The following is a 15,459-nucleotide window of genomic DNA, read 5'->3' as shown; positions in this document are numbered from 1 at the left end:
CCTGCAAGGAAGGACTGCTGATCCCCTTTTACAGAGGACTCATGAAAGTGACCCAGCTTTCATATGGAAGCCCAGGTGGCGAGGGGCCAAGATGACCAAGTAGAAAGACCCTGAGCTCATCTCCTCTTGCGAGCACAAAAATCAAAATTATCTGCAAAACAATCATAGATGAAAAAGACTGCACCTACCAGAAAAGATCTTCTAAAACTAAGGACATAAAGAAGGAACCACATGAGATGAATAGGAAGAGTGGGCTCATGATATAAATAAGCTCCAAACCCCTGGGTGGGCAACCTATAGACTGGAGAATAATTATACTGCAGAGGTCCTCCTGTAGCAGTTAGAGTTCTGAGCTCCATGTTGGGCTCCCCAGCCTGGGGGTCCTGCACCATGAGTGTGAGCCCTCAGAGCATTTGGCTTTCAAGGCCAGTGGGACTTATTTTCAGGAGCCCCAAAGGATTGGTGGAAATAGATTCTTCACTCTTAGGGGGTGCACACAAAAGCCCCAACCCATCAGGACCTGGGGCAGAACCAGTAATCTGACAGGAGCCTGGACCAGACCCACCTGCTGGTCTTGGAGAGTCTCCCCAAAGGGCGGGAGGCAGGGAGCAGCTGTAGCTCACCCAGGGGACACAGACACTGGTGGCAGCTATTTGGAGAACATTCTATGGCTGCTCTCAACACTGCCCCCCCCAACACCTCATAGGGACCAGTGCTGAGACACCACAGGTCAAGCGACCAACTGAGCGGGGAGACAGCTAAAGACCTCCTGAGCCCACAGCTGGCTCTAGATACACTCCTAGACATAGTCCTGCCCACCAGAGGGCCAAGAACCAACTCTGCCCACCACTGGGTAGACCCTGGCTTAGCCCTCCAGGAAACCTGCTCTAGCCTCTAGACCAGCCTCACCTACTGGCGGCAGGCACCAGAGGCCAAGAATACCAGACTCCCAAAGCCTGTGGATGCAGTCTGTCCACAGAAGGCCAGACATGGGATCAGCTAGGCCCCAGCCCTACCCACCAGCAGCCAACACAAGCTTTGGGATACCCAGTACCTTGTACCCAACTGTATCAGGAACCACCCCCACCCCCACCAGGAATCCGATGCCAGCACCGCAAGGACCTGGCTCTGTCTGCCAGCGGTCCAGCCCTAATCTCAGGACCTGGCTTTCTCTGCCAGTGGGAAATGGCCCAGGAGTCTTCTGGACCCTGACTCTACCCACCAATGAGTCAGCACTAGCCCTGGGGTCCCCTGCGGTTCTGCAGTCAGCTGCCTCCTGATGAGGCCCCGCTAACCAGCAGCATCCCCACAAAGCAGGGCCTGGTGGCGTTCTCATCCTGGCTCAGTGGAAACAAATCTGACTAGTATCCATGAGGATGCAGATTTGATCCCTGGCTTCGCTCAGTGGGGTTAGGGATCCGGCGTCGCCGTGAGCTGTGATGTAGGTCACAGACACAGCTCAGATCCTACGTGGCTGTGGCTGTGATGTAGGCGAGCGGCTACAGTTCTGATTTGACCCCTAGCCTGGGAACCTCCATATGCCATGGATTTGGCCCTAAAAAGGCAAAAAAAAAAAAAAAAAAAAGGCAAAAAGAAAAAGCAGGGCCTGGTAACCAACTGAGGTAGGGCCATCCAAGCCTACCAGACTGCTCACAAAGTCAGTCCGCCACAGCATAAGGATGCATGCAGCCCTCTTAGGGAGAATTCCCAGAACACAGAGTTTGGGTAACGAGAGGGGAGTGCACTGCTGGTATGTGCAGGATGTCTAAGGAAAGGATATGTGTACACATAATTGAATCACTGTGCTGTACACCTGAAACGAGCACAGCGCCATAATTCGACTTCACTCCAATAAAAAAAAAAATCAGTAATTACCTTAAATGAAACAAGCTAATACACAACCAAAATACACAGAGCAGCTGAATGGATACAAAAACATGTTCTGCCTACAGGAAACTTCAGATCTGGAGAAACACACACACTGAAAAGATATGTACACTCCAGGAGTTCCTGTCGTGGTGCAGTGGAAATGAACCAGACTAGGAACCATGAGGTTGCGGGTTCGATCCCTGGCCTTGCTCAGTGGGTTAAGGATCTGGCATTGCCGTGATGTGGTGTAGGTCGCAGACAAGGCTTGGATCTGGTGTTGCTGTGGCTATGGCTGGCAGCTGTAGTTCTGATTAAATCCCTAGCCTGGGAACCTCCATATACCTCAGGTGTGGCTCTAAAAAGACAAAAGACAAAAAAAAAAAAAAAAAAGATATGTACACTCCAATGTTCACAGCAGCCATATTCACAATAGCCAAAATATGAAAGCAACCTAAGTATCTATTTAACGGATTAATGGATAAAGATGGGGTATATATACAATGGAATACTACTCAGCCATTAAAAAAAAAGGTATTTTGGAGTTCCTGGCACAGTGGAAACGAACCTGACTAATGCCCATGAGGCTGTGGGTTTAATCCCTAGCCTCACTCAGGGGGTTGGGGGTCTGGTGTTGCTGTGGCTGTGGTGTAGGCCAGCAGCTGTAGATCTAATTCAACCCCTAGCCTGGGAACCTCCATAAGCTGTGAGTGTGGCCCTAAAAAGAGCACACACACACACACACACGCACACACACATACATGAAGAATGATATTTTGCCATACGCAGCATCATGGATGAACTTGGAGGTCACTAGGCTAGGTGAAATAAGTCAGAGAAAGAACAATACTGTATGATATCATTTATATATGGAATCTAAAAAGTACAACAAATCAGTGAATATAATAACAACAAAGTAAGAGACTCACAGATGTAGAGAGCACACTGGTGATTACCACTGCGGAGAGGGAATGGCAAGGGCAGTTTAGGGCTAGGGGATTAGGAGGTATAACTACTAAGTATCAAATAAACTGTCAGATATACTGTATGATGAGGTGAATATAACCAGTATTTTATAATGATAAATGCAGTGTAACCTTTAAAAACTGTGATATTGTACATCTGTCACTCGCATGCTATTATACATCAACCATATTCCAATGGAAAAAAATCCCCGCTGAGATGCTCCCAGAATGTGATCCAGGCTCTTCAACAACCCAGGGTGGGCAGGGCCTTCATTTGACATGTGCAGTTACCCCAACTTCCTCAGCCATAAAACCAGTAATCAGGCCATCCCCTCTCGACACAAAGGCCCATCTCACTGACACGTGTGGGTTCTTGTGACCCCTGGGACTTAAATGTACCCAGAGATTGTTAGGTCCATGGCGGCTGAAGCAGGAGGCCAGCCAGAAGTGCTGGCATGCACAAATGACATGTGCATGAAAGTAAGCAAAGGGGCCAGAAGCCCCCTGGCTCACTGCTGAGCCACTTTCTCCAGCCAGGTACCCACCAGGGAGATAGTTTGGTGTGGGCAGAAAACGGCACCTCCTGGCTCCACTGGGCCAGACCTGCTGAGGTGGGGAGAGGCCGTCACAGCCCTGCTCCCCTCTCTCACTGTGTCTGTCACTGCCCAGCTTTTCTGACTTTTCCAGAAAGCGGGGGGGGGGGGGGGGGGGAGTTGCACCTCTTCCCTCAGCAGGGGCCCGGCTTAGACCTAGGCCCACTCTGTCACCTACACTGGGAGGCTGTCTCCAGGGCCCAGAGTGGGAGGCCCCAAGCCGGGGCCACCGCCTTGATCTCCCAGCGACACAGGGGGCATTTGGCCGTGTCTTTGAAGACCCGCAAGGCACAGGAGCTGCAGAAGTGTGTGTGGCCGCAAGGCACAAGGCAGGTGTTGGCAGCCTGGTGGAAGCAGATGGCACAATCCTCTCTTGCTGTGGCTGGGAAAGGGGACAACATAGGTCAGGGACATTTGCGGGCAAGGGGTGACAGCCCACTCATGATATAACCACAGGACAGAGAGCTATTCTGTTGGTTTTTAAGAATATGACCTCTTGAGAAAATGCTCACAATGTGATCAAATGAAAAAAATTGGGAAGAAGACCATACGGTACATACATATATTTTATGAAACTCAATTTAGAAGGAAGGAAAACAAGTACAGTTTCCCATACATATATATATATATATATATATATATATATATATATATATATATATATGACATCAAACACTGGGAGGAAATCCACCTAAATGGTAATGAGAGGTTTTGGTTTTACTTCCTTCTTCATCCCTTAATATGTATTTATTTGGCAAAGCTTTTACTATGAACATGGAGTCCTTTTTTAAAGCAAGGACAAAATAATAATCTATTCATGAATGTGCCCTTGTAACTTGTGAAGTTAGCTGGTGTTCTAGAAGGCAGAGCTGTTAAATCACTTTTAGGTTTCCAGTGGCTGAGCCAAATCTTTTTGGCCTGATGCCTGTTACAGACTTGATGGGCTCTGGAAAGACTTATCTGAGTTCCCAGGGCTGAGGCTGGAGTCCTGGGGAGTCCCTGGTGCTTGGGGAGCCACTCACCTTTGGGTTCGGGCAGAGTTTCATCACTGAGGATCCATGGCATGGTCGTGGAGAAGGCGCTGGCTGTAGGATCTAAGGCAGACAGGGAAGTCAGGGCCCCAGAAAATCAAAGCCAGGGGGCTCTCATCCCCAACTCCCAACCCCTGCCCTAAAGCAAAAGGTCCATCCCCTGTCTTTCCTGGGTGGCAGAGCAGGAGCTCCCAGCTGGACAGCCCTGTCCTGCTCCCATCCCCCTTCCCCAGTTTAACAGGCAGAAAATTCGTGGAGCTGCAGATTCCTCTTCCTAATCCACCCTTCTCTGCCAGCTGCTCGAGTGGAGACCTTCAGCATTAGTCACAGACCCCAACCCGGATGTGCTTAAACCCCCCCAGAAGGTGGGGAAAACAGGTGCTTGGGCCCCACTCCAGACCTACCAAATCAGGTGCTCCAGGGGTGAAGCCCCAGCAGCTGGGACAAGCAATTTAAAAAACAAACGCGCTGGGGGGAATGAAACGTATGTGCTTGCCCATGGAGCACCAGCCCAGGTATACCAAAATTTCTTTTAAGGATCTTTCTTGGGGAGCGGGGGTGGCACACTGGCAGCCCGTGGAAGTTCCCGGGGGACCAGGGACTGAATCTGCACCACAGCTGCGGCAGCGCCAGATCCTTAACCCGCTGGGCCACAAGGGGCCTTCAAAAATTTCTCTTTATGAGTTTTCCTGCGCCTCCTAGCTTCCCTGGAATCCACTCTCCTTTCAAGTGGTCCTTGTTTCTCCACTCAGTGCCTGAACATCTCCTCCTGTGCCCGCAAGGCTGCCTTCCCACTCTCCCCTAATCCTCACACCTCAGCTCTTTTTGTTGCCGCCCGTGTCTGCTGGAAACTCCTACTTAGACTGCAAGGCCAGCCCCCAAATTTCTTCCTTTGTGAACAGGGTCAGCCCTCTCACAGACAGCTGTGGTACGGAGCATGTCTTCCTCTCATTCTTCAGAGACAAGGTTGCTCTCCCTATGACTTGTCCCTCCTAGGTCTCGTCCTCAGCGCCCACCTTCAATACCCTGACAGGGGCTGCTGGAAAACTGACTTAAGATGAATGAAAGAACGGTTCTCCCAGCAGCTGTGGATGCGGCTGAAGCAGCACCTGAGCCTCCACGCGCTCCCGCTCCCAGGGGCAGTGCCTGGGTCCCTACCCATGGCCTCATCCAGAAGCTCAATGGCCTTGGTGGTCCCGTACACGTCCATCACGGCCCAGAGAGGGGCGTCCATGAGCACGCCTTTACGCAGCAGGAGCCAGGGTCCGGCGTTGACCTGGGCGAAGAGCCGGCCTTGGCAGTTCACCCAGAAGTGCACTACGTCTCCCGCGAGTGCGCAGCCATTGGGCAGCATCGCCGCCCACGTCGGACTCTGCTGTTCCAGGTCCGGGCACACGAAGGGCGGCAGGCTGGGCGCGGACAGGCGGGCAGGATCCAGGCGTGTGAAGCCCACGCGGAGGCCGCCAAACCAGCCGTGCTCGTGACACAGCACGCGCAGCGCCACGCGCTCCCCACGCCGCACCGGCCGCTGGCTGAACACGATGCCGTCGTGGAATGTGGCGCGCCTGCGCGCGGTGCGTCGCTGCACATCCAGACGCACCTGCGCGCCCATGGCTGTGGCGTGGAAACGGAGAGCCTCTCGCGGAGCCTCGGCATCTGCGGGGGTTGGGGTGGCGTCAGCGGGGGCCAGGCTCCATCCCCAAGCACCCACCTCAACCCTCTCCCTCCAGAGGGGAGGGGCATTTCCACCAACAATTGCATGCGGAAGCCCCTGTTCCCGCTCTTTCCCCAGGGAATCCCCCTCCACCCCCAGGCTTTTTTAGAACCAGTGAGGAACCTGCTTTGCCTGTGCGGGATCTGAATTCCCTCCATGAATTTCCCCAAGCTTCAGTTCCCCTCCTGTAGGGATGTTTGAAAAATTAAACTAACTGATGGCTATGCCCTTACCTAGTCATGATTATATACCAAACAGGCCCCTGTTGGGCTGCTAGGCACAAAAGCCTTTCTATGTCCCCATTTCTCGGTTTTAGCAAATGGCCCTCATTCAGCCTCCATGGCCTTCCCTGAGTCCACAGGGATAGGTTCAGACAGTTGCTGATCAGGGAGGGAAGGGGATGCAAAGATGAGGGAGAAACCCGGGAGAAACAATAGCACAGCCCTCCAGCAGGATCCTGGTTCCCACTGAAGGAATACACATAATGAATAGGCATTTTATACACCTAAGAGAAATATTATATTCCATATGCTTCTTTTAGAAATGAACACTTTAAACCTGAACAGCTTAGTGTCCTTCCTTGTCCTTCTCCCTGGCTTAAGTGACCCATTCACCGGTAAGCTAAAGATTGGGCACTCTGAGCACAATCGCCTGTGGGTTAAAGATTATTAGAATATGATGTTTTTCAGGGACTTTCCTAGTTTGTTCTAATCTCTGATCAATATGCACTTTTCACAAGTACTGTTATTCTAGGCAATAACCTAGCAGACCACCGTCATGATCATGCTGAGAGCTCCTGACATCGGCTTTGGTGACTAAGACTCCCCCAAAGAAAGAAGAATGCATGTCTGCCCTAATCCTGACTCCTGCCTGAAAACCTATTTTTCTCCTTTTTACTATAAAATGCCCTGCAATTCTTTCCAATGGAGGGCACAATCTTTAAGGTATTACTAGCCTGCTGTGGCCTCCTTTGCCTGGCAAAGCAATAAAAGCTATCTTTTTCTTCTTCACCCAGAATTCTGTCTCTGCATTTCTATTCGGCACTGGTGGCAGAGGTCGAGTTTTGGCAACAGTTATTATTGCTGTTAAATAGAGCAGTTTTTAAAACAGTAAACAGATAGGACCCTGGGGTTGACACATATCTTTATGTGTTTATTACATACATGTATATCTTATCTGTATCTAGAAACAGCCTGAAAGGAAATAGGCTGACATGCTGTTTGTGGCTGTCTGGGGAGGATGGGTCCCAGCATTATGTGTTTTCCTCTTTGCTTATGTGACTTTCTGATTTTCCCACAGAGAACCAACACCCCTTGTGAAGGCCACAGCCCCCAGTGAAGGTGACTTCTTTGTCCCGGAAGAGAAGGGGCCTGGCAATGCCCAACCTGGTTGTCGGGGGGAGAGAGGTACCAGTCAGCCCTCAGAATCGCGGGCTGGGTCCAGCCAAGACCTTGGCAGGCTTTGAAATCAGGGAACTTCTGACCTTGGCAGCCAGGAGGGGAAAGTTCCTTGCTGGGCTGCCCTTCCTTTTGCCCCAGAGGCCTGGAGGAAGCTGGGGGGGAGGGGGGCTTCCTGCCTCAGCACTGCACTTAATCAGCTCCCCAGGCCCTCTCTCTCCACTCTCCCTCCTCCCCACCCTGCTCTTTCTGGGTTGGAGGGGGAAGGGTGAAAATAAAAAGAGGTGAATTCAATCAAAACATCGTAAATCAGCTATACTTCATTTTTTTTTTTTTTTTTTAACAGCCACACCTGTAGTATGTGGAAGTTCCCAGTCTAGGGGTGGAATAGGAGTTGCACCTGAGGCCTACAAGACAGTCATGGTAATTCAGGATCTTTAACCCACTGAGTGAGGTCAGGGGTTGAACCCAAACCTCATGAATACTAGTGGGGTTTGGAATTCACTGAGCCACAGCAGCAACTCCTCCTTCAGTTTTTAAAAATGGAGAAAACAAGGAGTTCCCGTCGTGGCTCAGTGGTTAACGAATCCAACTAGGAACCATGAGGTTGCAGGTTCGATCCCTGGCCTTGCTCAGCGGGTTAAGGATCCAGTGTTGCCTTGAGCTTTGGTGTAGGCCAGCAGCTACAGCTCTGATTAGACCCCTAGCCTGAGAACCTCCATATGCTGTGGGAGCAGCCCTAGAAAAGTCAACAAACAAACAAACAAAATGGGGAAAACAAGAACTTCAGCCAGACCCCAGGCCAGAGGAGCAAGTCCCCCTCCCCTCTCAGATCTCAGCTTCCCTTGACCCTCTTCTCTGACCCCACGTACCCTGCAAGGCACAAGGAGGGGAGGTCCAATCTGGTCAGCCTGAGGGACACCCTCAGGGTCACAGCGAGTCCATCCCTGAACTTCACAGGCCCAAGAGAAGCCTAGATGTTTCTCCCACCTGAGGTGTAGGAGACAAGCACTCACCCTAGCTTTGGGGAACCTCTGAGCCCACCTCACAGAGCCCTGCTATCCAAGCTCGCCCCTCCCTCACCCTCACCCCTGCCCCTGCCCCGGCACCTTCCCCAGTGCCCTGCCCCCACCCAAAGGTCTGCCCACCACCTGTCTAGGCTGTGCACTGGTAAAGGGGAGGCCCAGGGTAGGCATAGATGGTGATAGGAAGCCACAGTTGAGGGTCCTAACATCACCTTGACCAGTCCTTGCATCCATGGCATTCCTGGGCAGCCAGGAGACTCTGTGGAGGGCAGCCATGGCCAAAACCTGGATTCCAGCCCTGCTCTGCTGCTGACTAGGCAGCTCACTGCCCCTCTGGGTTTGGTCTCCTTGTCCAGGATGGGAACCATAGGGCTGCCTGCCCAGGCCCAGAGTCTCTAGGAACTTGCCTGGAGATCCTGCAAGTGAGAAGTTAAGCGCCCACTGGGAGTGGGGGAGGGGGGTGTGGGTGGCTGGGGGGTCCTGACATAGTAATCAGCCATGACCCCACCTGGAGAGTGGAGGCACCCCCTCACTTGGCTGGGTCATCCCTGAGGTGGGGCCTGGCCTCTCCCCACACCACCACCTTGGACCCTGCCACGCCCTGCAAGCCAGTGGGGATGGGGTGGGGTGGGGGGAGGGGAGAATGACAGGAAGGCAGTGTGGGAGGAGTGGCCTTGGTAGGTGCATGAGTCCCTCAGCCTGAGGCCTGGTGACCCCAAGAGAAAAGGGCTTAGCCCTGGGCAGGAATTTGACCCTCTGTGAAGCTCCCCTTCCCTGTCCCAGGAGCTTCCCAGCAGCCCATGGGAGCCAGGTTCTCAGGTCACCATTTAGAGGAGGGAGGCTGAGAGGACCCAACTGCCGGGCAGGATGCGAAGACCCAGGGCAGCTGCACGCTCAGGCTCCACCTGCTACCAGGGCAGCCCCTCAGCAGCCGCCCAGGGGCATCTCTCCCTGATGCTGTATTGGTTGCTCACTGCACAAGGCCGAGGCTGAACGGCACCAACACCCAACCTGGACACCCACCCTTGTCCTGCCAGCTCGCAGAGAGCCTGCAGGACTGCGGCCGCCTCTGAGGCCCTCCCTCTGCTTTGCACCAGGCTCTGGTTTGGAGCTGGCTCGGGGCAGCTCCTTCCACAAGGCCGGCCCTCAGGGCTCCTCCCATTGTCTGACCCGGGTCACCCAGCCCACCCTGCTCCCGCCTGGAGAGTCAGAGGAGGGCACTGGCCAGGTGAGGCTCTCCAAGGAAGCCTGTCCCCAGCTGGCTAGACAGGGGGTTCCGAGCACTCAGGTGCCTGAGCTAGCGCCTCAGGCCCGCAGGTGGCTGTTCTCCTCAGCCCCATTTCTAGGCAGGACCCTGAGGCTCCATGAGCGGAGTTGCCCATGGAGGACCCTCCTCATTACTCCGCCCGCCCCCTCACTCCCCCGCTGTCCCCTGGGCTTGACCGCAAGGACCCCCTGGGCTGCTGGAGAGCCGAGAACACAAGTCATGGCCTTTTGGGTGTCCATCCTCTGGACAGGTAGATTCCAAGCAGGAAATCTTTGCAGCAAGGATCTTGGAATCTGAGTGACTGACGGTCACCCCCACCCCCCATGCTCATCATCGTCATCACTCTTACCCCGCCCCCAACAGCCAGGAAACCTCCCCCGACACCAGGCACCTAAGTGCCTTACAGCCTCCCCACCACCCCTCCCGGCAGCACTCAGAGGGAACTGTGCTCCGGGAGGTGGTTGTGCTGCCAGAAGTGAGGGAGCCGGGGCCAAGCTCCTCGCCCTACGAGACTGTGCTGCCTCCTTCATGGCACTGCTATTATCCCGAATCTAAACACAGTTGCCATAGCAGTAGCAGTGGTGGCAGCTACTGGCTTGTCCCTGTCCCCACCCCCAGCGCAGGTGCCAGCTGCTGCTGGCCTGTGAGCCTTTGGTCACTAGCGGGCCAAAGGCCAAGGCTCCCTTTGCCTGAGAGGCAGTCAGGTCCAGGGATGTGAGATCTGGATCTGGTGGTAAAAGACCAGGGTCTCTACTTCCTGCCCCGCATGCTAAGAGAACATGGTGGCTTCAGGTGAGGCTCCTAGAGAACCATGGCGCCTAGCAACCTTGTGGTTTGTGCTTCTGGCAGCTCTGCAATGGGCCGGGTGGGTTGCACTGGCCCCCAGCCTGTGGACAAGGAAACTGAGGCCCTCAGGAGAAGTGACTTGCCCAAGGTCCCACACCTTGATGTGGCAGAGGCTGGGACCCCTTGTCTTCCACCAGGCCCCCGAAACTCTACCCTCTTTCCCACCGCAGCCAGTCTTCTCCCTGCACAAAAGGATCTGAAGGTAAATGGGTCATGTGGGCCATCGCATCACTTTGGGGATTCTGGACCAGAGCCATTTGGCTTCTGTTGGATCCTTGCAAGGACAGGAAGCTCACTACCTCATTGCATCCACAATAGCTCACAGCCAAGGGCAGCTCAGCCTGTATCAGAAAGTCCGTCTGAGCAGTATTTACACTGACCATACCTCTACCTCCCAAGACTTCTACCCCAGCCAGAACACAGAGCCCCCCCCCCCACTCCCCTGCCCGCTTCTGGCATTCCTAGACCAGGGACCAACCTCGGGGCTCCCACTTACCAGCCTGGGAGCAGATCTGGGCCCCCATCAGCCTGGGGTCCTTGGGCACAGGTCCCTGGGTCTGGAGAAGGCCAAGTGGACAGGTTTCCAAAGATTCAGCAGGTCCCCTTGTCAAACCAGGATCATATTACAGTGTTGATGATTAATTAGAGGCTGCAATCACGGGTTACAATATCCAGGGAATTTCCTGATGACTTTTGCCTTGCAACAGGCCTGCTGCAGCTGGCTGTCCCGGAGGAAGTGGGGACTGAGCAGATGGCCTGCAAAGGATCTGGCGGTAGACTTCTCTCTTCCTTCTGAGCCATTGTTCTCAACCCAGATTTGCATTATCACTGCTGGGGCATTATCATAAGTACCTGTACCCAGACCTGCCCCCCGAGACCTCAATTGCCCCCAGACCTCTGCCCCTGCCCCCAGAGATCCCAGTGGCCTGGGGTGGGGCCAGCATCAATATTTTCTAAAAGCACCCCAGAGGATTCTAATGTCCAGTGTAGGGATTCACTGCAATTGACCCCAGCACACAGGAGCCACACTGTTGCTGAAGGGGATCGAATTGAATTAGCTGCATCCCAGGATCTGGGACGCTTCCCCAAGCCTGGGTCTCTGGCAGAGGAGGAGGGCCAAGCAGACAAAATGGGAGAGGGGTGGACTGCTCCCCAGCCTAGCTGGAGCTGGAAGTCCTCTTCCCAGAATCGCAGCGTCCCGCAGGAGGTCATGGCAAAGAGGTCAGAGAGTTTCCCTTAGAGAAACTGAGGCTGGTGACAGGAGAGTGGCCCTAATCACTAGCTCTAACCTAGCACTTCTCGCATTGCCACATGCATGGGAACCTACCTCCAGGCACCTTATTAAGATGCAGATTGATTCAAAAGGGGCATCTGGGATTCTGCTTTTCATGGAAGTTCCCAGTTGAGGGCTCAAATTGGAGGTGCAGCTGAGGCCACAGCCACAGAAACACCTGATCTGAGCTGCATCTGCGACCTACAACACAGCTCACTGCAACGCCAGATCCTTAACCCACTGAGTGAGGTCCAGGATGGAACCTGCATCCTCACAGAGAACACACTGTGTTCTTAACCCCGTGAGCCACAGTGGAACCTCTGGATTCTGCTTTTCTAACAAGGTGGATCTGTGAACCCAACTTTAGATGATAAGCCCTAAAAGTTAGTTTGGAGGCTTACAGGTACCCTGGCCCTTGACCTCCAGGCTAAGGCCTTCCCAAGGCCCCAGATCAAGGCCTGACCACTGACTACTCTGAACTGGCTTTAACAAGGTAGATGTGCTCCATGCATAGCCCTGGAGTTGCTGGGGACAGTGGTGCTATTGCCTGGGCTGAGAAGTTTGGCTGAGGTAGGGGGAAGGATGGGGGAAGCTAGAGTTCTGCCCCTGGTGTTAATTTGTCCTCCTTTACCCTCCCTGGGCTCTGGTGTCCTCATGAGTAAAACAGGAAAAGAGGGAGTTCCCATTGTGGCTTAGCAGTAACAAACCCGACTAGTATCGATGAGGATTCAGGTTTCACCTCTGGCCTCAATCAGGGGGTTAAGGATCTGGTGTTGCCGTGAGTTGTGGTATAGGTTGCAGACGTGGCTTGGATCCTGTGTTGTTATGGCTGTGGTATAGGCCAGCAGCTGCAGCTCTGATTCAGCTCCTAGCCTGGGAACTTCCACATGCTGCAAGTGCAGCCCTAAAGAGAGAGAGAAAACAGAAAACCAGGATGAGCTGCTCTGTGGGCCCCTTCCAGTCCCAATGGGCCAAGACTGTGGTCGTGTTGACAGAGAAGGGACAGCTGCTTCCCAGTTGACTTCAGAAGATGTTGCTGAAGGTCCAGTGACCTTCTCTTGAACACCGAGCCCCCTGCCAGGCTCTCCAGAAACAGTCTCCCAAAGGTCAAAGGCAAACTGTTGAGAAGTCAACAGCAATCACAGTAAGTCCACGGTTGGTGCTTCCGGCTGGCCCAGCCTATGGGACCAGGGCTAGGGGCATCCCCTTATCTCTGGGCAGTGCTGGAGCCAGAGAGCCTGCCTTCCCTACCTCCCCCCCCAACCCCGTATGGCTGGCTGCCTGCCTTGGGTGGGTTGGAGCAAGAGCACCTTGTTGATAAACCACATTCCTATAAAAGAGATAATTATGGAATCTTATCAGGGAAGTCAGGCCTTGAGCCTCAGCCCATCTGGAAAATTACTGCACAAGTTCTGGACATCAGGCTGCCCAGTGTCAGCAGGCTGGGGTGGTATGGTCTCATCTTTAGGACCTCAGCTGGGTGGGTGTCCTGAGAACTGAAATACTGCCTCAGGACTGACATCCAGGGGATGGGGGTGCCCAGGCCACCCCACCCCCCACCCCCGTCACACAACTCCCATGTCTATTGATTCAACAAACACTGCTAAGTCCAGTGCCGCATTAACTTGCTAATCCTTGCAGGAACTTCTTGAAAAGTTCTATGTATTGTAATAATTATCATTTTACAAATGGGGAAACTGGGGCACAAAGGGGTGAGCAATTTATTCACAATCACAAGGCAGTAAGTGACAGACCAGGGCGTGCCCAGGCAGGCTGGCTTCAGAGGTGATGCCTTAAGTGCCAGGCTGTGCGTCCCCCACCATCCTCACTCAGGCCACCGATGGCCCCTTGGGACGTTTAGCTGCCACTAACATCTTCCCCATTCGACTGACACTAGTGGGGGCTTTATGGATAGTGGCTGACTGGTTGCCACCTCAGGATGAAGACTGAGCCCTTCCCTCCCCTCCAGGCCACCCCCGCGCTTGGCAGCAAGGCTGTTGTAAACGTTTGTCCCAGGAAGGCCCTCTGAGAGGAGGGAAGCTTCTGGACGGTGATTGAGGCGGCCCCTGCTGGCTGCGGTCGGTACTGCAGGAGGCGCGAGTTCCTGTGAGCCGTCGAAACTGGGAGGGGCGCCCTCAAGAGACGGAGGTCAGAGGTCCTGAGGCTTCTGAGACTTCTGCCATCGCCCCGCCGCCCCTACTACCTCATCTTGAAGCTCCCCGCAATCCCTCTCTGCCCCCCCACCTGTCTCCTCACTAGCTGTCAACCCTCACCTTGCCCTGAGCTCCATCCTTACAATGGGCTGTACCACAGGTCACCTCCTTAGATGCCTCAAGCACTCTTTGAAGCTGCTGGACAACTGTTTGAATTCCCACCACACAACTGAGGAAGCTAAGGCTTGCCCAGGGTTCATGCCAGCCTGCAGCGAATCAGCAGTAGGAAGCCAGTGGGAACCCAGCCCAATCTGGAACCCCATAAGACAGTCCAGCCATTGATGTCTCCTGCTGTCAGGGTCCTGGGACCCCTTGTCCGTGCTCAACTGTTCCTCGCCCCACCCCCACCACCAATACCGAAATCTCGGCGGGCAGGGGGTTGCTAGGCCTGGAGACCGCTATAACAGATAGGGCCGTGTGCACAGTAGGTGATCAGCAAGTATTTGTCAGTGTCAACTAGTGCAAATGTGGCAGTTTCTTTACAGATTATCCATCAGTGTACCTAACGACCCAGCGAGTCCACTCCTGGGTGAATAAAGAACTCTGATTTTGAATGAGCTGATTTTTTGAATGAAGTAAGCAACTCTTGATTTTGAATGAGTGATGGATGGAGAGTCCACACTCCCTTGGAAAAATCTACCCTGGAAGCCAGAGGGCTTGGCTAGCGCTGCCATCTGGTGGATAGAAATGGAACTGACCACGGATCTAATATCCTGGAAGGAAATGGACCTGCATCCCCCGCACCCTGGCTCTTCTTCCTGCGTAATAATAATTCTGGGAGGCAGCCTAGTCCCCTGGGTCAATAGCTGGACCCAAACTCAGAGGTCCAGAGGGAAGCTTCAGTGTGCCAACAAAGTAGCCAGCCCCTAGTTGGGTCTGTGCTGTTACTTCCACATCACTGCCTGGACCAGATTTCCCTGGGTCCCGATTCCCACCCTGCCTGCACTAGAGCACCCTCCACTGGTGTGAGTTCCCAGCCTGCCAGAGAGGGGCTGGAGTGGAAGGAGGCACTGTTGGGGGGCCAGTGAGGCTGCTCAGAGGTGAGGGAAAGTGAAAAGGAGAGGCATGCCCTTTTTTCCTTTTCCCTGTGCCCCACTCATCATACACATCTCTGACAGGGGGTGGCACCTGCCCTGAAGATGTCATATATGTGTGGGTTCAACAGATATGTACTGAGTGCCTACTGTGTGCCAAGCACTGTCCTAATTCCTGGGTAACCAGAGATTGAAGGAAATCCAACCCTTGACCCTCAGTCAATTCGAGTATGCT

The 15,459-nt window shown here is 53.7% G+C and overlaps 1 protein-coding gene across 1 annotated transcript; it reads right to left on the bottom strand.

Moving 5' to 3' along the window:
• On the bottom strand, positions 2,714-12,631 carry NEURL3 (neuralized E3 ubiquitin protein ligase 3). The gene is made up of 4 exons (XM_003124839.5): positions 11,201-12,631; positions 5,614-6,111; positions 4,447-4,518; positions 2,714-3,806 (listed from the first exon to the last, which is right to left on the bottom strand). The coding sequence occupies exons 1-4, from the start codon at positions 11,226-11,228 to the stop codon at positions 3,595-3,597; spliced, it is 810 nt and encodes a 269-aa protein (XP_003124887.2). The 5' UTR covers positions 11,229-12,631; the 3' UTR covers positions 2,714-3,594.

The sequence above is a fragment of the Sus scrofa genome, chromosome 3, assembly GCF_000003025.6.
Source record: "Sus scrofa isolate TJ Tabasco breed Duroc chromosome 3, Sscrofa11.1, whole genome shotgun sequence".
NCBI classification, from domain to species: Eukaryota; Metazoa; Chordata; class Mammalia; order Artiodactyla; family Suidae; genus Sus; species Sus scrofa.
This window is presented reverse-complemented; position numbering and strand designations above follow the sequence as displayed.